The 22,882-nt window shown below is 41.1% G+C and overlaps 2 protein-coding genes across 5 annotated transcripts in view; one reads left to right on the top strand and one right to left on the bottom strand.

Moving 5' to 3' along the window:
- pdlim7 (PDZ and LIM domain 7) overlaps positions 1-9,181 on the top strand; it is a 31,678-nt gene extending 22,497 nt beyond the window's left edge. For all 4 annotated transcript variants that reach the window (XM_044039870.1, XM_044039872.1, XM_044039871.1 and 1 more), the window contains 6 exons: positions 4,299-4,351; positions 4,579-4,822; positions 5,250-5,430; positions 5,626-5,746; positions 7,664-7,779; positions 8,105-9,181. In XM_044039870.1, coding sequence (XP_043895805.1) covers positions 4,299-4,351; positions 4,579-4,822; positions 5,250-5,430; positions 5,626-5,746; positions 7,664-7,779; positions 8,105-8,191 — 802 coding nt within the window. In that variant the 3' untranslated portion in view covers positions 8,192-9,181. The remainder of the gene's footprint in view (positions 1-4,298; positions 4,352-4,578; positions 4,823-5,249; positions 5,431-5,625; positions 5,747-7,663; positions 7,780-8,104) is intronic.
- Positions 9,182-9,638: 457 nt separating this feature from the next.
- On the bottom strand, positions 9,639-19,098 carry LOC122778228 (netrin receptor UNC5A-like). Its single transcript, XM_044039875.1, has 4 exons — positions 18,760-19,098; positions 15,700-15,864; positions 15,371-15,549; positions 9,639-13,250 (listed from the first exon to the last, which is right to left on the bottom strand). The coding sequence occupies exons 1-4, from the start codon at positions 18,901-18,903 to the stop codon at positions 13,085-13,087; spliced, it is 654 nt and encodes a 217-aa protein (XP_043895810.1). The 5' UTR covers positions 18,904-19,098; the 3' UTR covers positions 9,639-13,084.
- Positions 19,099-22,882: the final 3,784 nt, after the last annotated feature.

Consider the following 22,882-nt stretch of genomic DNA (forward strand, 5'->3'; position numbering starts at 1 on the left):
ACCTTGCATACTGAGCCTAAGTGTAAGATCCATCTCGGAATTTCCGACTTAATGATTGTTGACAACACTTTGTCTGTAGACCTGTTTTCCATTTCACACTGTGTTACTTGGAGTAAACGAGTGGGAAGGGGCCCTCAGCAGTGGGAGGCACACGTCTGTTCATTATTCTTTTTTTCAATGTGGTTCAGACCCTCCTCTGATCTGTCTGTCTTTGTCTCTCTCTCTCTTTCTCTTTCTCTCTCTCTCTTTCTCTCTCTCTCTCTCTCTCTCTCTCTCGCTCTGCCTGCTTCCATTTATTGAGTGCTTCATCCTTTAGAGTTTTCGTTTCTGATCCCCTCATCTTGTTGGCTTCTCCATCCATTAAGGAATAAAAGGAAGATAAATCTGTACTTTTTCTGCTGTCATCAAAAATATAAAACACCTGGAAAAAAAGAACCTTCTGCTTCTCTGTCCTTTTTCTTGTCTTCTCCTTTATATAAAATACACATTTCTGGATATCCAACTCTTACTTTCCCCCACTTTCCTTTGCACTGTCTTTGCAGTTACTTTATTTGCTCGTTGTACACTACAACAATGATTACACAGAAGAAAGCTTGGAGTTCTGAATTAACCATCACAGTTCAAGGTCTTGCTTTTATTGCTGCGGAGGGAAAATTGTTGCTTTGTCAGACATAAAAATGGCAAATGAACTAGAAATGAGAAAAACATCACCTTAAATCTTTCGCAATTGTGTAGGAAAAAAAACATGTTTTAAAACCTAAGAAAGGCGATACATTTACAGTTCAGGAGAGTATTTAAAAACTCTACAGTGGTCTTGGTCAAATGTGCAGAAAATTAAAGTTTTGGTCGAAAATAACAAATATTAAATGGAAGGATGGTCAGGCATCGATGTTTGTAAGGGAAACAAGGGAAGGAGAATACTAGAATAGGGCTAGTATTTTTGAAAAATTGTGCTTCCCAACCTCAGTTTCCCTTGAGTTGAGAAATATTTTCATTCTTTTTTTTTTTTTCCGTGCCCACCAGTGACACTTGGTCCGAGTCTTGGTGCGAGCCTTGAAACTGCAACGCTAATTTAGACTCACTCGTAGGGGGGCGGGACCTCATTCCCAGAATGTAAACACTGTCCGCCATCTTTGCTAACAGTTACGCTAACAGGACCAAGTGTCACTGGTGGGCACGTAACAAAGACAATAATGAACACAATTTTTCAAACTATACTAGCCCTATTCTAGTAACAGAAAGCTAAATGGAAATTGGTGAAGTAATTTCAACAGGATTAAGATCGGGACTCATAGAGGATCATTTAGTCGAGTGTTTTCATGAGTCTTTCTTGAGTGTTTTGGGGTATTATCCTGTTGGAGGACCCATGAACTGCGACTGAGACATTTATTACTCCAGGAAGATTTCATTGATTCAAGGCTCCACACACCACACGTAGCATAGCAGCTCCAAAACATAACCAAGTGCTGTCTGTATTTTCCCAGGAGATATGGTGTTCTTTTCTTAAAGAGCTTTATTTGTCTGTCCATGAACATGAAGCTGATGTGACAATACTAGAAAACTCCACTTTTGTCTCCTCAGCCCAACAAACAAAGTTGTCACATCTGTAGTCTTATAAGACTACAGGAGTTCTAATTATTGTTGTTATTATTATTGGCAACACAATTATAACAATATTATGGTACAGAGTAAGCTGGGAGCTGGGTGAAAAATATGCTGCATGTTGAGAAAGAAAAAAAAGTTCTGCCTCTGAATCTTATTTGTAAAACAGGATTTTTTTTTTTTCTCCTACATTTCTGTGCATCTGCCTTGTGAATAATAAGAAACAAGGACTGCTGGAAAGGGCTTGTTAATTATGAACCCTGTCTCTGCTCTCCCAAAGACATGTGGCACCATTGTTTGACATTTTTCCATGTGTGACACTCAGGTTTTTGTATGCATCGTGGTTGCCACTTCACTACGGAGGGGTGACATATGTCAGTGGCTTCCTGCTCCGTCTGAAATCAGAACCTGTTCCTCTCTCTGTCGGTTGTTGAGCTGCCAACAAACACCCCTGCTTTCATCGCTCAGTTTGATGCATCCCACAGGAGAGGAAGCCCCTAGAAAAAAACAGGTGAATCTGAAATCAGAGGTATAAAGAGCGAACAGGAAATGTCAAGGAAATGTTCCACTGGGTGCTATCCAAAACTCTGCGTCAAAGGCAAAAAAAGAAAATCCCCTCCCCTCCTGTCTGCACAGTCTGATGCTGGAGTTGTGCACCTGCAGCACTGAGCCTCTCCCAGAGCAGAAGGGGAGGAGGAGAGGTTTGAAAGCGCTGAAAATGTCAAGAAAACATGATCTCGGCTGCCCCGGTTGGGACTGAGCAGCTGAAGAGGATGTTCTCCAATTTGCTCCTGCTACCCTCACCAGAGTGACTTGCCGCCAAACAAACCTCACAAAGGTTGAAAGGCCCGTGCCACTGACCTGTTGTCATGAAGGGCAGCGTGGATACGGAGTGTTGCTGCGGTCACAGCGATGACCAGGATGGTGTTTTATGAGTTCTTGGGTGGAGCTCGGGGTCGGAGCTATGTCAGTCTGTGACCCCCGGGTCTGTGAGTCTTTATTCCGTTTGCCCCGTCATCTCAGATAATTCTCCTTCCCTTTTACTCTGTGTCTGCCATAGTTTCTATGCAAACGTCATTTGGTTCAGGGTTCTAACCATCTTTCATTTAGAAGACACTCTCTGTCACCCCGTCTTCTCTCTGTGACCAGCACAAAAACATATTACGATAAAACATTTTTCTATCACTATCTACTCAGTGGGGCCAGCAAAGTGTAGGCTGACCTCGGAGTCTCACTGTTGTCTCTTTGTTTGTTTTGCGGTTCATATTCTTTCCATTAGATAAACACTAAATAAATAAAATAAATGGATAATTGAAATGAGGCTCCAGCTCCCCCGCGACCCTCTTGTGGAGGATAAAGCAGTAGACGGTGAGGGAGTGAGTGAGTGAGATAATTTGAATGATGAATATCAAACAATCAAAGACTCATTTCTGCCCAGAGCGAAAATTGTAAAATCCAGTTAGCCGGGGTTTTAAAAGGCTCTATCGTCGAGTAGTTCTACAGAGAAACAGCTTTCATGTATTATTTCTCAAACTTAGCAACTTTTTAACATTATTGATATATTTATTGAATCTTTTGTTAAATTGAAGAAAATAATATAGTAATATATGTTGTTAATAAAGGATTCCCCAGCCCTGTCAGCGCTGTCAGTACCCTAGCTTTTGCAGAGATGGATTTTTAATCCACATAATAACCTGTGTGGAATCCAGCAGAGAAGTTGCTCCCAGCTGTGTTTCTGTAACTTCTCCTGCCGCGCTAACTTTTTTGTGTTTACTGTTTGCGAATTAATTGATAGGCAGACTTTATCTGATTCGGGCGGCGATATAAATGAAGGCTGGTGCAGGGTAATTCATTTCACATCTTCCCGTTTCTGTGCAAAGGAAACAAGATTTCATCATCTTTCATTAGTGTATTGTTGATGATGTAAACATGATGGATGCCTAAGGAAGTGTTTTTTTTTTTTTCTTTTTCTTCCCAAGATAATGCGCCTCCAGAGCTCGACATCTTGGCTCAGAAGTTGTTTTTCAGTCATGGTTTGAAGACTTTGAATATAGTGGCGCATGCTGTGGGTATCTAAACTTTCAAATGTCTTTATTTCAACTCCTGCAGCACATGCAGGCTTGAAGTGGAACTCCTCAGCATCCAAATTTGACAGCATAACTTGTCTGATGATTTTATTTTGTGTTTTTTTTTTTACCTTGACTGCGAGTCATGTCAATCAATTCAAGATGATGTGCAGGTTTCTTTTCACTCACAGTAGAGAGGCAGCTATTTTTGAACCAATTTGATGCAAAACCAAAATGTCTCCATCTGGTATGTGTTGTTTGGCTTCCGTTATTTGAATAAAATGGCTTATTTCACATATGAACGCTTGTATAGTCAAGATAAATGGAATTCAGACTGAAACAGTCCATCACTTCTTCAGTGACGTGTATAGAATATTTTGCTTATCTTCCAGCTGAATGTATTCCTAAAAAACTAGCCTATTTTCACTATGCTTCTCTGTTGATACCGATCAATAGTAATCATGATGCTTATGATCATTCACACAAAAGGTTATCTGGGGCATAGCATAATGGAGATGGCCCTTCACTGAGTAGTAACCATGGTTACTAAGGTGTGTGTGGAGGGGTGAGGGGTTAGGGAGAGAGTGAGTGAGTTGTGTACCTTCTGTAATTAGTCATTTCTTCCCACAGCCTTGAGCCAGCACCTTCACCTGCCAGGGCCCAGGCAGCAGATAAACCAGATGGTAAGTTTCTGCTCCTGCTGATGCGTTAGACGAGTCCCAGCAGCATCCAGTGATAATAGATTCTCCTGAAGTGTCAATACGTGAGCATCAACAACACCATGACACCAAAAACTGTCACAACAACAGACGTCATGTATATTACATTAAGTCCCCCGCCCCACCAGTGAAATGATCCTCAATGTTCTAACTCCAAAACAAATCACAGTGTTTGGTTTCCTCTGGCTCAGGCTCACAGACTGCAGCTGCAGCAGCAGGCAGCTCGGGTCCCTCCTGTCGACCACCATGGGTCACCGACCCTGGATTTGCTGACCGCTTCCGCCCAGACAAGACCAGCACTGTTGTAACCCAGCATCAGCAGCTTGCCCAGCCAACACCCATGGAGAACCGCAGCTCCATTCTGCAGGCAGCGCAGCAGGCACCCGAAGACAGCGGCAGGACCCCAGTGTGTGCCGCCTGCAACAAAATCATCAGGTGGGGCTGCACAAACTTGCACTGACAGTTTGATTGATAAGTTTTCCAAGAATAAAGTCCTTGTGATGTTTGCGCCTTTCAAAGTCTTGTCAGAGAAATAACACGTCGTTGAAATCTGTCAAAGTACACAATGATTGACTGTATGTCTGAAATGAAGTCCCTCAGCATAATTAACAGTTTGGAGACGTCTTGTTATCGCAGGAGAGAAAGTGCTATGTTCACTTGAAAAATCGTTTAAATCCCATTTCACACAGTTTGTAGATAACAGCGAAATCTTAGTTCTTATTCTGGTCACTGCAGAAAGTTGTAGAACTGATTAAGGCGCAGAAAGTCTCCGAGTCTGGGTCACAAAGGGAGCGCTGTTATGCAGCACTTACATACGCAGTGCTTGATGAGTCATTGTTGTGTTTGCGCGGGTGTGTTTCAGGGGTCGGTTCCTGGTCGCGCTGGGACGTTCTTGGCACCCGGAGGAGTTTACGTGTTCACAGTGCAAGGCCGTCCTGGACGAGGGGGGCTTCTTCGAGGAGAGAGGGTCGGTCTACTGTACCAAGTGCCACGACAATCGATACGCTCCTAACTGTGCCAAGTGCAAAAAGAAGATCACAGGGGTAAGAGCTGCTCTATTGAGTCTGCCAAATTCAAAACACAACACTGGGGAGAGACATTGAACAGATGAATAAGACTGCAAAATGTAAAGATGACTCTTTCTTCTTGCAAGAAACCATGTGGCTGAACCTCCACTGTTACTGTAAAAATAATAATAATAATAACGATGATAAAACCCCCATTTTTCTGCTCATTAGGAAATCATGCATGCCCTGAAGATGACCTACCACGTCCAGTGTTTCATGTGTGCAGCCTGCAAGACTCCCATCAGGAACCAAGCTTTTTACATGGAGGAGGGCGAGCCCTACTGCGAGAGAGGTGAGAGACTCAACTGTAACTGCGGTTAAGATAAAAACGGCACTCACAGTCTACAAAAACATTACAGAACAGGAACGAAAATGAGATAAAACCGAGTCAAGAGAAAAGACAAATCACCTCCTTTGACTTTGTGTTGTCGGTAAAGTAAATCTAAAGTAATTCTGTCTGTTCAAACTGTCCTTTAAATGCACAGGAAGCGACATCTTTGTAATGATGATATAAACCTCGTCTCAGTCCTCCTGCAATGGAGGTAGGGTTTTCAGTGCAGTTTGACAGTCAGCAATCATTCTCTTTAAATTTGGTGGTTAATGAGTACGAGCCAAGGAAGACGAACCCATTAGGGTTTAGAGTGGATCCAATAAAGATTCTTCTTTTTTTTCATTTCTTTAACATTGATAAGGTCTTTAAAAGAAGTAATCAAGAAACCATTAACCATGGGCAAACTTTAAAAGCTTATATCTAGTGCTAATATCTATTAACAGGTAAAGTTTGGTGCAAATCCTGATTATCTGGAGTTGCGTGTTGGAGGAGGTTTGAAGGAAGTGTGAGTGTTTCTAAACGAGAACAAGTACCAATAAAATGGTTGATAGCAGCAGGAGCAGAGGCAGAATTAGTAGCAATAGCCACCGTGGCAGTAATTTAATGGTAATATTGAACTGTTAGTGAACTGTCATTTAAGGTGCTGTATTTTCATGCTTCTGCTGCAGCGACAGCCGTGTTTTCAGGTTGTTCATCTTTCCCATTCTTGTACATGTGATATGTCAATAACTTCTTTAGGGTATTCTTTCAAATTTGGCAATTTGACTCCCAAATAAGCTACTTATATTTGCTTATATTTGCACATTATGCGAGTCTGGAAATAAATGATGTAGACCGAAGCCGTACATCCACAGCACTGTGCTGTGCAGGCTACTAAATGGATGCTGTGGCACAAAAACAGAAGAATTCAATTTCCCGTTGATTCAGTTTGAATAATAAGCTTCATGGCAGGTTCCTCTCTCCAGTTTTGTATTTTTTTTCCCCCCCCGATCAAACTATTTGTAAAACACACAGCGTTGCTATATTATTGCTGTGGGGATTGTCATGAGTCCACAGCATGAATCTTTTGTCAGACACCACAGTCAATCATGAAGTGTGATGTTTTCATCTGTGGTAATCTATTTAGCTCCAGTTTACTTCATACGCTGCTCTATTGGATTTTATGAACGATGTTTGCGCTTCTATTATGCTGAAAATGATTTAGCGACGCAGCGTGCGTCTCACTTTCTACTCTGACGCGGTGTGCTGCTTTATCGGAGGCAGAGCCAGAATCGGAGTGGTCGTCCTCTAATGCCTTTAGCTCTGATAAACATTCTGCTGCCTCAGCATCTTCAATGGATTACACAGCCTCTCACCCACTCACTCTGGAGAAGCTGCATTATAACCTGACACTTTCTTCAGAGACCCTGTAATGAAAGGAACTGGTAAATCCAGTTAAGTATCTGGAGCAATTTCCTCTCATCCTAATCTTACTCTTGCACTCTGGAGAGCTTCACATTTACAGTAGGTGGGCAAAATAATGCAAAACATTAAATGTCCATAGAGGAGAAGAGAAAAACATTTGGCTTTAAAAAAGCTTCGTCCATTGTTAGCGCCGCCACTACAGTCGTGTGTGTGCGTGTGTGTGTGGCTCAACTTCAACAGGAAAAGGCTCAAGTTCTTTTGAAAAAATGAAAGCAGTGGAAACCTGTTTTACATTTAGTGCTTTAAAACATCCTGTAAGTGTTAAGTGATGTTTACATATGGTGATGGCGGAGGTCATGGAAGACCCTTGACCTTCTTGGGTGATAAAAGCTCTTTTAAATGTATTTTATTCTGATACTGCTCTAAAAAAAAACCCTCCTTCCTGCCTACATTACTCTCTCTCTGTCTCTCCAGACTATGAGAAGATGTTTGGCACCAAATGTCATGGCTGTGACTTTAAGATTGATGCCGGGGATCGGTTTCTGGAGGCCTTGGGCTACAGCTGGCATGATACGTGCTTCGTCTGTGCTGTAAGTCAGTTTGATTGATATGACTCCCCGTGGGGCTCTTCTTGCCCCTTTCTCTTCTGCCTCTTTCAGCACAACAGCACCTGAAAAATCTTGCTCCATCTCTGGAGCCACTCTGTCACTCACTTTTAACCTGTCTGCTGTACTCTCATCAGCATCTCCATCTCTCATTTTCTATAAACAAACGTTAGAAGTAAATGCTGTCTCCCACTTTGGCCAGTAGAAACCTGTATGTTCACATTTGCAGTGTTGAGGTCTGGTATCTACTTTACTCTGGATTTCAAATCTGTCTGTCTGTCTGTCTGTCTGTCTCCTCTCATCTTTAAAGCTCTGCCAAATCAACCTGGAGGGTAAGACGTTCTACTCGAAGAAGGATAAGCCCCTGTGCAAAGGCCATGCCTTTGCTCCAGTGTGAGAGCTCAAGCTTCATCTTCAGAGGAACTTCTCTCCCCTCTCCCAGCTCTTTAAACCCTCTCCAGCCTGCGGCACACTCATACTTTGCTCTACATCTCCTCTTTACCAACAACTTATTAAACTTGGTCTTCTACTGGACTTAGTTTCCTCATATGTGGCTTTTTGCTCGCTTCACATACTGTTACATTAGTGTGCTGTTCAGGTGTTACTGCCTGGGATACCAAATACTGAGTTGTGTACCTGGAAGTATTTGAGGAATCATTTCCATATCATGTTGCCAACTTGGGGACTTTGTAAAGACTGGACATTGGCGCTGCAATTCATCTACATATGATGATACGGAAACATTGTCGCAAGTCTTGTAAACTCATCATCGTTTAGTCCGAAGTTTGGTCCGTATCTTCCTAGTTGGAGGAGTCAGTGAGCCTCTAATGATGCCACATGTTGCAGTAATGGTCCATCACTACCCCAGTGTAGAAAAGTGATGGCCCCAGCCCACTCACTGACTCACCACAGTGTCTTTTATCATCATGTGGGTCTAGTCGAGCAGAGAAGGTGGTGTCCCATTTCTGCTGGACTGGACCGCTTCACAAAAGCCCCCGTTGCTTAACTCGTCACGACAAATCAGGGCCAATACTGCAGGTAATAAATGTCTGATAATCCTTGATTTTAATGGGCACACGTGTCGGTGATGGAGGGAGGTCTGGGATTGTTTCCTAACGTCTCACCCACTCCTGAGTGGAGCAGATTTGTCAGAGCTTTCAAACGGTTATCTTTTTTTTCCACACATAATATATAGACAATATAAGTCTTGACAGTGTTTGTGTCCCTCATGTTACTATGATATTGTGATTATTCCTTAGAGAGCTTTCATGCCATTGTTAAATATGTGTTTATATTGCTTCAGAGTGGGCCTGTTAAGTGTTGTTTTGTAGTTACAGGACGTTTCAAATAAAAATGGTCAAATAGTCCCATGTACTGGGCCAGAACACACTGGGTTTAGCTGTGTTTTGGAAGCGAAATCATCAATATGACAATATTTTGCTCTTACTTCTGCTCCCTATTACAGCAGTCGGCTTTGAATCCTTCAAGTGTATGTGATCTGAGAAACGTTCATTTAACTTGTACACACAAAGGTTAGCAGCACATTAAAACTTAAGAAATATATAAAAATAAATAAATATAAGTAATAAGAATAAAAATAAGCTGTGTAAAATACAGGTTTTTTGTAGTGCACAGTAGTATAAGATATTGATCATAACTGGTCTCAGTGAGCACCTCACTGATTTCACACCTCTACAAATGTATTTAGAGGTAGTATATTCAATATCTGCCAATAAACCCTTGTAAATGTTACACTGGACCTTAAAGCCAAACATGTTCTCCTCAGAGTGATGATGTTGAGTATTTAGTGGCATGTCTTTGATGAAGTAAAAAAAATCCAGTCCTTGAATTAACAATATATAATTTATTTACATCAATTTCAGGTTGAATTACTATACATACCTTTCTGAAATGTCATAGATAGATATATATATATATATATTTACATAAGGCCAAGTAAATACTTGAAAGCACTTAGAAACGAATTTCCAAAATTCTACCCACAAAACCATATCATTGTCCAGAAAAGTACAGAAAATCTCCCTCAGCAGAAGTTTTTCCATTGCCACAAAAATATTGACAACAATGTACACTGACAATAAAGAACACAAAGGTTAGAAAACGAACCCAAAGTAAACGATAAAAGGATTATACAATTGCATAAGCGCTGTGGCGTGTAATAAATACAGCATTTTTGACTTGCAGAAAGGCAAGGGACATTGAATCAAGGAACTAAATAGAAAAACAAGCTGAGTGTATTACACAAAAACATCAGGCCCAGACTTTATCATGAAGGGAACTGTATTCAACACACACACACACAAACAGTAACCGTGGGTCTGTTGGACAACCTCAGTGTGAAGATGGATGCTGGACGTCCTGGGGGGGCTGGTGAATTGCATGACTGAAATGTGCTTAGACAACACATCCAAGACAACTACAGGAGTGATACAATTTCACACACAGTCAGTCTGTACAACTGCCATGGCTCATCTAAACATGCTGTGTCAACACTGGCTTGTCAGCGAGTGTCCATGAACAGATTTCCTCTTTCTCCAGTTAGCCTGTACTTACACACACACACACACACACACAGTCCTGGTGTATAGTGGTTCTGTAAGTACTAGTGTCTGTTTCCACCTCACCTTTAAATGCTCAAGAATTCAAGAAACGATAGTACTGACCAACGCAATGTAAGGACGGACAAAATATGTATAGAAACTCCTCTAAAACAGGCTCTACACCCTTAACACTGCAAAAAAGTCTTCACTGCTAGATCGCCAAAGAACAGTATATAGGCAAACACGTCACGGTTTAGACTTGACAAATGCTGCGTGTCTTTTTTTCTTTTCTTTTTTTTTATATTAAAATATATTTTACATTTCTTTACAAAGTGATAAAATAAACTTGACACATCTGCCTCAAGACGAAAAAGCGAGGGAATGAGATAAAGTAAGGAGACTCATTCTACACGAGCGCCGCAAGTAAAGCGATATCTGAACGGATACGACATGAGGAGGAAATGAAGCCTAAAACGAAGCTCATAAAACTTTGGTTACCAATTCTGCTGATATACATTATGTAAAGTGACAGCACGTGGCTGGTATAGAAAAAGTATTTACATATTACATGTGACGTGATCAGTTTCAACATGAAAAGATCCATTTAAGGTGGTATCACAATTTTATCTGAAAGGGGCTTGATTCAAGGGGTTTCTTATCCTGAATAAAAAAAGGAACCTTTTATTCCATGGAACTGTTACATGAAATAAGACAGAGATTTGTAAAAAGTGTCGTAGGTCAAAGAGGAGGTGTGTTTAGTGTGATAGAAGAGAGGTGTAGCCGGGGAATAAGATAGCTTTATAAAAAAAAACAACAACAACGGGACATCTAAAACGTGAAAAGGGAAATGAGACACATATTTCTCCTCACCTCCACCTCCACCTCCCACGACAAGGAAACACACACATGTACATTCCAAATATCTGACAATCATAAAAGAGGCTCCGGTCAGTTTCAAAGGTGAAGCCACAGGATCTTTTAAGGATTTTTACTCTTTTCAACTTTTCCACACACAACTTCACATGCAACCCTGAGGCAGACGGAGAATCTATGGCTAATTTGGGATCGCTGATGCCTTCTCAACACATAATTACTGCACCAGCACACTTCACCTATTCTGTATTTATGTTGCCCGACCTGACAGATCCATTAATAAAAAATAAAACAAGTAAAATAGCTGTGCACATTAATGCAACAGTATCAGGATATGAAATAAGAAAATGTGTAGTTGCAGTTTAAGACTCTAGTAAATCAATTGTGCCCTGCTGGATAGAAATTACAAAAAAATGTTGTGAGCAGAATGATATGAAAAGGCCTAACTCTTTATGAGGGACGGCGTTTCTTTGATGTAGAAATGCTATTTGCCACACAGCAAACACAGCATTGCCACAAACATTGCTTGATGAATTATAAAAACAAAGCTGCATAATTGGCCTTTCCACATGAGTAATCTGGTAACGATCTTGAAGAATTTGCTGGCAGGTTTTTCCGTGGGAAAGTGCTCTGCATTATTCATGGGGGATAATAAACCTGTTGGCCACATTTTTTGTCTGACATCTACAGAATTAATGTAATCAAGGGGGAAAAAATGTCGTTTTTTGAAAGGGCTCTTTAGGACAATCAGTCTTCACATATGTATAGAAGCAGCTGGAAAAGCCTTTCTGCCCCCGTTTGTGAGCCAAAGAACGAACGACCACGTAAGACCTGAAATAAAATGGATGGATCAAAATCGCAGGCTTTGAATAGAAATGGCTTTAGAAATATGACTTTAGTGGAGGTATTACTCACGCCTCCCTTTAAAAAAAAGTTCAAACCCAAACCCCACATATATTGATTTAGAAGCAGGAAGGCTGTGAAGCGTCTCACTAAATCAAGATGTCAAGATGTGATGTTCACAGTAGTGATACCGGCTGGACTCAAAAAAAACAACAACACATACACACACGTGCACAAACAAGATGACACAGGCTTTTTTGTGGTGGTGGTGGGGGGGGCCTCTGACATACAATCTGTTTTAAACCTGCAAGTCCAGAACGTGCTACAAGCTGCCCGTGTGAGTTTTTAAGAATCGTCCGACACATAGATGTCCTTCAATACAGTCCGTGGGTTTGGGAGTGGACGGGAGGGGACGTCTACGGACCCTGATGACCTCGTTGAAAATGTGAATCAGTGTGAGATAATGTCATAAACCAACCTGTCAGTTGCATATGTCGCTCGCTCTCTCGACCCTGAAATGACTGGCACCTTTTGTCACACGTCCCTTTTCTTTTCCTCTCATATTTAATACATTAGCTCAGAGATGATTTGTTGAGTTTGCAATATTGGACATTAAAAATAGCCGCATGTTTGCATATTGCTCCTTGTTGGCTTATTTGTGAAAAAGGCCTGAAGTCAATTTAAAGTGATCTTTAACCAGGATGTGGACTAATTTAATCGTTAATGGAAAATAAAGGGTTTTCATTTATTGAGACTGTTCATAAAATACATATCCCGACACACCTCAGACACACCTCAGTTCTACCTTTCCCCACATTTGGTCAGTCATTTAAAGATTTTCAGAGGGACATAGGGACTTACAATCCATCGCAAAGCATTTACTATCTTCTAAAGTGAAGAGGAGGGACACTGGGACAACTCTGCTGTTCAATTCCTGCTGTGGTATTTTTTTTTGTGTGTCGTTAGTTGTGTTCTTTTCTTTTCCCTATACCAGTCTCTCTCCAGTTTCTGAGTTAGCACTCGCCATCAGAGACCAAGAATATCATGGCTTCCTGTTTGCCAATGTCAGCCATGACTGAGGCCAGCTGGTTGATGTTGCCGCTGTGGAAATGTTGTGCCTCCCACAGGTCCAGGATCAGAGAGGTTGGGCTTGCTTTGGATGCAAAGAAACTCATGTGTCTGCAGAGGGGAAAACAAAAATAACAGTGAGGCTACATATTCATTAAATCATGCCATGTGCACACAGAAAATCAAAACAGACAGTCTCACATTTTCTCTCCACCAACAGAGTCTGAGGAAAAACATTCTAAGCCAGTATTTTATTTTGCTGCCGTCTCTTGTAAGTCTCTCAATGTCAAGTTTTATTGTGTTATAATGCCACATCCTGATATGCTGCGTTAAAGCTCCAAGTATAAAAGTGATTTAAAGCACGAGAACAGAGTCTCGCTCTTCAAACAGGCATCAAATACAGAATCTCTGGCAATTTTCATTTGAAGCTTAACACCACGAGCCTCATTCCTCTTCATCTGATGCTGAAACCGGCCCTTAATCCCATACAGTAAATCGTATATGGACTTTCTTAGTGAGGTCGGAAGTGACCTTTTCCAGTTTAGGAGCAGAACCTTTTGCGATCAAACCCAATCAATGACAACAAAGCACTGGCCCCAACCAGCTGTATATTTGATGTTGAGTGGGACTTTATCTCCATGGTAACCACAGACACTTGTTTGATTTAATAGCTTTTTTCTGTTCTTCAAATGTCTGGGGTCAGAGCATACACACACATATATATTTATATTTAAAAAATGGACAACAGTGTAAACTCTTAACACAAAGTGGGATTGTGTCGCTTGAGTGTTTTTGCCGAGTGGGATGGGACTGAGACAGGAAAGCTAGAACACCAGCAAGTCATTTTCACCTTGACAAAGGTCAGACAGAGTCCATTACTTGCTCGCATCTTCTGTTTGCTTAGTCAAGCGTTCTGTGATGGGTATAAACATGAGGCCGCTTTGCCAGTACACGCGCGGGGAACACAATGCCACTCTGCTATTTAGAGCCAGTTGGATTTTATAGTGTGCACATCCTTCCCTTTGTGTCGGCAGAGCACGACAAAGAGAAGCGTTGGTCCGAAAACCTTCTCTGCGAATCAGGCTCCGTGTCATTAATCAGATAAAAAGAGACCGAGCTTAGCATCTCAATCCGTCAGCCCTGTTTATTCACCTCGTCGTGTAAAACATGAGCTTATCTTGTATGGCTCAGTCTTGGAAGAGAAAGATCAAATGAAAAGCTTTCTTGGCATTTTTGAAATTTTATTGATTGTCTCGTTCCACTTGGTCTGACCACCTCGGCCGCACAGAAGCAAACGCAGTAATACAGCACGACAGATATATATATATATATATATATATATATATATATATATATATATATGTATATGTATATATATATATATATATATATATATGTACATAAAAAAACACCCAAACAAAACATGTTGTTAAGGAGAGATCAGACAACAGAGCGGTTGTTCCTTCCGCAGGCCTAAATGAGAATTGATTACGCTGAGCAAAACACTGCTAATTAAACCCTTAGTGCATCAATTCAATTTGTGATTAATTTGGGCAAATAAACTTGATTGGACAAATGAAGTGCACCCATTTGATTCCATTACAATGCACAAAATGTAATTCTTTGGATAAGGGATCATTGCCTGACTCCAGTCTGTTACAGGTGCCCTGATGATAAAGCACAGTTAATGTAAAAACAAAGTGCTCCGAGGTCGGCACAGATCCAAGACCGTTTCAGCTTTAGTTGCCACTAACGGGCAGCTCGCTCACTGCCTTTCCAATTACAGCTGCTAAGCAGAAAGCAGCAGGTACACGTTTAGCTGCTGGCTATAAGCTGCTTACCTGTTCCTGAGGAAAAATAGGAAGAGGGAGTGATGTCATGTTTTCTTATGGAAATGCTGGCTGCAACCATCCACTTCACATTAATCCTGTAACCTTAGCTGTGTCAAAGGATTAGTGTGCCAAAACAGGAACTTGTTTACCTGAACACTCCTTGGTGATGTGCTTAATGTTGAATGTATAAAAAAACATGTTAACCTCTCCATTAGTCTGACCCTTGACAACCAGTGTGACTGGGTGTTATTTTTAACCAGCTGTTGCAAATATAATGCTCTTTATGAGCGTATTCTCAGAGGGGGGGAGTGGATAAGTGAGGCTCCGGTGCATTCGAGTAAGCCGCTTGTTCCTGAGTGCTCCAACAGTCTGTGATCAGATAAGGCAATTGATATTTACCTCTCAAGTTTAAGTCTTTGTGCGAGCATTCTCCAGTCAGCTCCGTTGGGACAGGGGGCATCCAGGCTGCTGCAGATCTTCTGCCTGATGAGGTACGGGATCTGAAAGGCGCTGGGCCCTGCCAGAGCTGTGGCGTTACTGTCCATCAGCAGAAACTCTGAGTCCACAGCTCGGGTGTCCTGTTCGCACCCACAGACATAAAAGCACAGCTTTCAGAAAACTGACATATTTTCCGCGCACAGCATTAAAAAAAGGTTTGTTTACGAGGATATGAAAATGCGGCATCACCAAATGCAGTTTCTCGGGCAAGTAGTGATGCTAAACATTACCTTGGCAATGTTAAAGTCAAGGCTAAAGCTCTGGCCCTCCCCCTCCACCTGCCACACACACAGCTGGCAGGTGAGCTCGCAGGTGCTGAGACTGAGCCGCTCCAGAGTGAACGTGCAGTGCAGGTACCGCTGGGAACCGTTCCAGATGTGGTAGAACGGGATCTCCTGCAGAAGGAACACGCAGCACACACGCATGTCAACCCAGCGACACAGTCAGAACTGCGTGTCTGAAACGCAGCTTAACAGCACCGTCTGCCCAGAATACAAAGAGATCATTAATTACACTGACATCAGCCGTCATCGTTAGGTAAGGCTGGTGAAATGTATCAGAGGCAGCGGACTGAAAATACTTAAGTCGGTTCAAAACAAATAATGAGCAGGTATTGACGAAGTTTGTGGAAGGAAAGTAAACAGCTGCCATACCATCTGCAAAAAAGAAATTATTTAGGAGACTACACCATGTGTATCTCTGACATGGTGGAAATTTTCTATTTATTCATTTTCAGTTTCTTTGCAGGAAAGGCAACATATAACGCAGATGGTGGACAAAATACATATAAAAAAAACTAAAACTAAATCCCACCTCTACTATACTGCGTGTATGCATAATAGGTCGGAGTAAAACCATTAGTACAGCACTCGCTTCTGTCTGACAAATGGCGACTGCATCTGTCTCTCTGTTGCTCTATATTCATGTCTTGTTTGCGTATCCCGGGAGGAGCGGAGAGGTAAGTGAAAAAAACAACAGAGCACACTAACTTGTCACTTCACCCTTGGTTTAACACCTGACAAGAACCCAGGTTGAGAGTGAAAGTGGGGGCTGCAGTTCAACCCGCCAGCCAAACGAGGGCACTGTTATCCAGGCAGACGTGCAACTCAGGGCTGGGTGAAACTCACCAAAGTCTTCACGCGGCCCCAGGGAGACTAAAGGCCTTTTCTGACCGCACTGCTGAGAGGGAAATAACACTTCCAAATGAACAGGCAGAGTAATAAGCCTCTGTTCTGTGTGCATTGTTGCTGCCACTGCTTGCTTGGCACAGCCCCGTATGTGCTCTTTGGGGACCGAGTGTTCAGCGCTTACATAGTTACAGCCAGAACATTTTCTAGTCCTCTTGAAAAGCCTTTGTGAGTCCGTCAACTGGCTGCAGTGCAGTTGACCACACAGCTGTGCGTGCGTGCGTGTGTGTGCGTGCAGTAGAGGTGGACATATTCCAAGATTCGGGTTGGAGAATTCCAGATATTTACATACTGCTTTATATTTCATGTGCTCCCTTTGAGAGAGCAGGCAGCTCAGATAATCAATCAGCTTGCAGCTCTGCGTTTGTGCACACACACACACACCCACACACACACACCAGCTGCAATATGTTCATATATATACACCTTGTGTGCAGGCAACACATGTTCACTCGATACACAATGGTGCACACACACTCTAAAAGGTTCCCGGGACTCCAACTAATGACTTTAAGATGCACATAGTGCCAGAAACCTGAAAAGTTATTGGACTGAGGAGTCCTGCAGTAACAGACTGCAAAATAGTCCTTTGTGTGATCAACTGAAACCAAACCAAAACACACCTAATTAAAGCTCTGAACCGACCAAAAATAAAACAACTTCCCAGAGAGACATCTCAGCCTTTGTGGCGTCTCATTTTGTGTACTTCTACACTCACACCTGCTACTTTAAGTGCGCAAGTATGCTCACGCTGACAAGTGTGGCAACATGCAGTGCACTCAGCTAAGTATCCAGATGGTCCACACACAGAAAATGAACAATGGACCCTTATCATCTGCGACGGTCACCATCTTGCATATGCAACGCAGAAAAGGGAAAGATCACCGACGTATTCGCAAATTTACGAAAATGGCGTCAATGGCAAAATGTCCACGTATAGAAAAGCCGATGGTGCAGGTGAAAGTAGAAAAACTAGATTTTGAACCAAAAAAGAAATCCCAAGCCCTCTCTTTCAGACCTTCCTCCAAACATATGCCAGCATGTCAAACAGTGTGCCTACAGTTGGTGATGCATTCTTATTATAGGCTTTGAATTTAAACAAAGAGTATTGTTGCCAGGAAGTGACTGTGATGTCACCTATCTTTTAGGGAGATGATGCAGTTTAGCCAGCATCATCTCAAGCAGAAGAGACCATATTTGGATAAGAGGGTGGATCTGGGGATGAATTGTGGGGTGGATGTTATTGAAAGCAGGTCACAAGTCATGCATTAGAACACCCTGCTCTATCATCTATTTGTCTTCAGATGGGACCATAACTTACTAATTGGACATTATTCTGCGATGAAGCAGAGCTAAAAGTAACAATTAAGAGCATAAACTCGTCAGGAAAATGTTTACTGACAATATAAATCAAGAGAGAAGGGTTCATTTTCTTTTTACAACCAGTGGCGACACTGGACACAGAGTCTTTGTAATATATTTTATATTAAATTTATGAGCAGATGTTGCACTGGTAGGACTGGGTCCAGTTTTTCTTGTGCACAAAGATTTTCTATTCTGTTGTGAAATACAGGTTGAGTGCATGAGCGGAGTGTGTGTGAGTACTTGAGAATACAGGCAGGTAAGCTGTCCAATTATTTCCTGGATTCACTTTTTATAGCCTCGAACATTTTTTTTTCTTCTTTTTGTTGTTGGGGCTTTTCATTTATTCATTGCTATCAGGGAAATAAAGATGATTTATATATCTGTACAGGAAATATAACAAATAGTACCCTACCTTGCCTTTAAATCAAGCAGAGGAGATTTTTTTTTTGGGTGACACACGACTGACACTGTGTGCACAGATACAGCATATGGACCCTTGTGCACAGTAAAGAAAAAATATTGATTTCCCAGTATTATTGCTCTATACTCAATTTCTTGTGATGGCCAATTTAAAATAACTAGCGATAGCATACACAAAGAAACACATTAAAAAGCCCTATAACAGCTGATACACAAATTTGACAGATTCAGCCAGGCATTTGTATTAAATCTCTGTGCTCCTGCTCTGATCTGGAGTGACTCCCTGCCCCCACAGTCCCCCACGGCCACCCAGCACACCTGGTACCCAGCTAGCAGCTTGCTCCTCCAGTGCGCCTGGGGCATGTCATGGATGGACAAGCGCAGGTTGTGGTAAGTGTCTTTGAAAAGCAGGACGTGTGGCTCGTCAATCAGCCGACCCCCGAGCTGCTGTTCCATCTGCATCACCTCCTGATGAAAGAGAGAGAGCGAGAGAGAGGGAAAGAGAGGAGAGGTGTCAGAGGAAACACATTTACCATCACAATCACAGGGGTAAGTGAAAATGTGCAAAACAATCCATAACTGTGTAGGTTCTCAGTTGCAATATGTGTTGTGCATCAATCACACACAGATCTGTCAAGTTTGAAACAAGAATTAATCTCAACTTTCATTGAAAACTAAAAGCAACTACAGGCATGCACACACATGTCTTTCTGCCATTTTGAAGTACGCGCTCGCCAGTAAATGGGCATGATTGGTTTGACCCGAATGTGAAGCAAAGCCACTGATCCGCCCATTTTACTGCTGCATTATGGTACACGTAGTGGAACGGAGAGTACAATTTAAAGGTACGCTTATTAAAGTGACAGGCGCAGGCTGTGCAATACATATACAATTGAATTAAACGCGTTAACACTGCGATTTTCAACCACTGTCGTCAAAATTTCAGCCAGAATTCACACCAGAAATATTTAAATGATTGACAACAGTTTGAATATGACTCAGCAACGTGTTATTCTGACAAGATATTTCATATTGAGGGATGAATTAATGATTTTGAGCAGTCTTTTTCAGGTTATCGCTGATGTGGTACTTGTTTTGCTTTCCAAATACTGTATGTATAATGTACCAAAACTAATGAGGAATCGATGTGTTTAGTGATTTTCCCACAACAAGCTGAGAAAGTGCATTGACCACTGGGTCCTTGTGCCACATCACTCATTAAAATTGAAATGTATTATGTCAGTAAAGAGCACAAAGAGAGACAACACGTTGGCTGAAAATCAAATAATATAAGCTATACAGCAAATAATAAGCTGTATGACTTTAAAAGTGTTCAGATTTGCAGCTAGTTATTCCATAAATAAACCAGAACTGCATGCGCATAATCATTTACTAATTTTCTCAGGTCATAATAAGATAAGATAATACTTTATTAATACCATATACAAAATATATGCCAATTTATAAATACATATATACAAATAATAGTATTAATACTAAATGTACTTCTTGAAACAATTTCAAGAAAAACAATTATGATAATAATAATGATGACGTTGATGATGATGGGAATAGGCAATTCAGGGAAAAATACATGTGCGTTGTTTATTTATTAAATTGTAATGAGGAAAAATAGTGTTATATGTTTATTTTTTACTTTTTTCATTTTTTTCCATTGGTTAATGTGAATGGGTTATGTTTCATTCCTCACTTACAAAAAAATAATAATCTTGATTCATTAGAGCTACTGCATATGCCAATAACATTGCCACATCAATGATTCAGATTGTGTTGTATCATTTGTAATAGAGAAAAATAAAACAATGTCCATTTGTATCAATGTTGGCCGGTTGTGGTCTTCATGAGGATTACTGGTCATGAAAAGTCAAAAATACATTGTACATTTGTCAATATTTGTGTGACCAAGCAGATGTGTACAAATAACCAATTGGTTCAGCCTATGACGCCGCTGCCTTTGATGAAATGACCCAATGATTAAGACCATTGCATTGGAGAAGTCATTATGAACAAATAGACTACTCTGTCTCCTGAATCGTGTCCTCTTAATTACTGGTCTTCAGAGCAGGGCCATAAAAGAGCAGAGCACCAACCACTAGTAGTCATTATTCTGTCCTTTTCAGATTTTCTATTGATCATTTGCTTGTTTTTAAGTTGTTGTTTTTAAGTCTAAAATCGAACGATGTGACTGAAAAACAAGTATCACAGAGTATCAGGATGATGCAAGTCAACTTCAAACTTCTTCTACAAATGTGATCTTAGATAAGCCATGGTGGACAAAGAAAATCCGTTTCAGATTTATTTAATTCTTCGTTCATTCCTGTGCCAAGCGAGGCACGTAGCTTCATACTGGAAGTGTTGTATGATCAAATTATCTCATAGTTGAGTGACCTCATATGGAGCAAGGGCTTGGACATCGCTAACTGGATGCAGTTGGTGTTTCCATAGAAACTCCAGCCAATCCCAACCATTTTCTCAGTAAAACGCATCAAGTGACATGTAATGGCTTTAGGGGGGAAAAACATCATCTGGGGCATTTACCCAGAATTGGCCCCGATTAAAACTGTTCTCACACAGAACTGCATAGTCCAGGTCTATCATTTTTATTCCTCATGATTTGAGTAATGACTGTGCAATATTATTGTTACTGCATGACTGTGTAGTATATAGTTGCATACTTCTATTGTCTGTAACTGTACATTTACTGTGGTTTTTTTTTCTTTTAATCTCATTGTCTGTACTGTGAGCACCTGGGGTCATATGCAATGATGTTTTTGTTCGTGTAAATGAAAGAAAGACATTAAAGGTCGAAAGGTTGTGATTGTGCCGATTCCCAGTGCTCTGAAGTTATTTTTTCACGACAATACTTAAACTGAGCCTGTAATTTCACAATTATTAATTTGACTCTCTTGGCTGAAATATGTGATTTCATTTAAAACAGCTGTCTTAATGGCTGAAACACAATTGAGATATAACTTCATCCCACCACCAAGGTATAATGTGTAGCCAGCAGCAGGCAGTGACTCATCCAATTCACAGCCGGAACGGTCTTTTGCACAGATGCTGTTGATCAGGAGTTGGAACCCACAGCTATATTTCAAATCCAGACTTTGTTGTATTGTATTTTTTTCTGTCTGCTGCATTCTAAAATGATGACAGTTTTGTGTAATTGAAATGATAAAAAAACAAATAGCCCTGAATGCTTGGCTCTGAGGCCAAGTCCTGGAGATTGAGAGGCGGATGAGTTGCTCCCATCTGGTTTCCTGTAATCTCTGCTGACCACTTCCCAGCAATCCAACTGACCACTTCCTCCCCACCCGTCACCCGGGCCTAAACACTGTTCCCGCCACACCCACAGACGTTTCCTAACATAGTTCCCAGTGAATGCTAAAATGTGCCCATGGTAAATGTAAAAACTAAACCAGTCACATGGTCATCAATGATATCAATTTTGCCAGTAGGGGGTGTCTTGCATTCTACTTGATACTATCCATTCTGTTTTCATAACAACCAAAGGATCGCACGTCTCCAATCTGACAGAGCAGCATGTGGTCGTGTGTCTATATGCAGCACAGGGGAAGCTCAGGTGGTCTTGTCAAACTAATACATGTTTCTATTTTGTGTTAACAGCAGTGTAGTCATAATATGTTAACCATTCAAAAGCGGAGTCAAAACAGTGTCTATTATCTTCTCACTATCCACTCCCTGTCTGCCTTCTGTATTCTCAGCCCTGCCTTGGGGATCTGACGATTCTGCACTCAACTTACAAACTTGATCATCAGAGATGAAGGTCTTCATGTAACATTTATTTAGTACAACATGAAATTTACACACAAGTAGAAATATACAGTACAAATATAAAATACTCATATCGTATATGTATACAGTAAATATATATTTATATACACATATATACGTATATATACAGCACCAACTTTTCAAGGGCACACAGACAAACATTTAGCGTGATGCACAGTATGGGCAGACAACATGGATGTCTGCTGAGGGACATATCCCACCACAGCAGAGAGGTAGATTTTCCCTTTCATAGTTCAGAAGGCAGAAGGGAAATCACTTCACATCTCATCCACCATCAATGTTTTAGTTCAAATACACTGGCACGTTATAGTCCACGGTTTACTACATATTGAAAGTGTCTATACATGTGAAAATTGCATTGATGCCAGAGGCTAAGATTAGGGCAGAGTACGAGTGTGGCTCGTCTTGTTCTTTTTTTTGCCAACTGTTCCCGCCTCTCTTTCTCTTGGCCTTTGAATCACTGGACCACAAAATAATAAAAAGAATAATAAAAAAACACCACTGTGTGGCTAAAGGCAGTTTTAACAGAAGTAATATAAACCAATGAGATTAGAATGTTCATATAAATCACTTAGGTGAGAGAGCATTTTTATGTATAAGCTTT

This window comes from Solea senegalensis, linkage group LG12 (assembly GCF_019176455.1).
Source record: "Solea senegalensis isolate Sse05_10M linkage group LG12, IFAPA_SoseM_1, whole genome shotgun sequence".
Taxonomy (NCBI): Eukaryota; Metazoa; Chordata; class Actinopteri; order Pleuronectiformes; family Soleidae; genus Solea; species Solea senegalensis.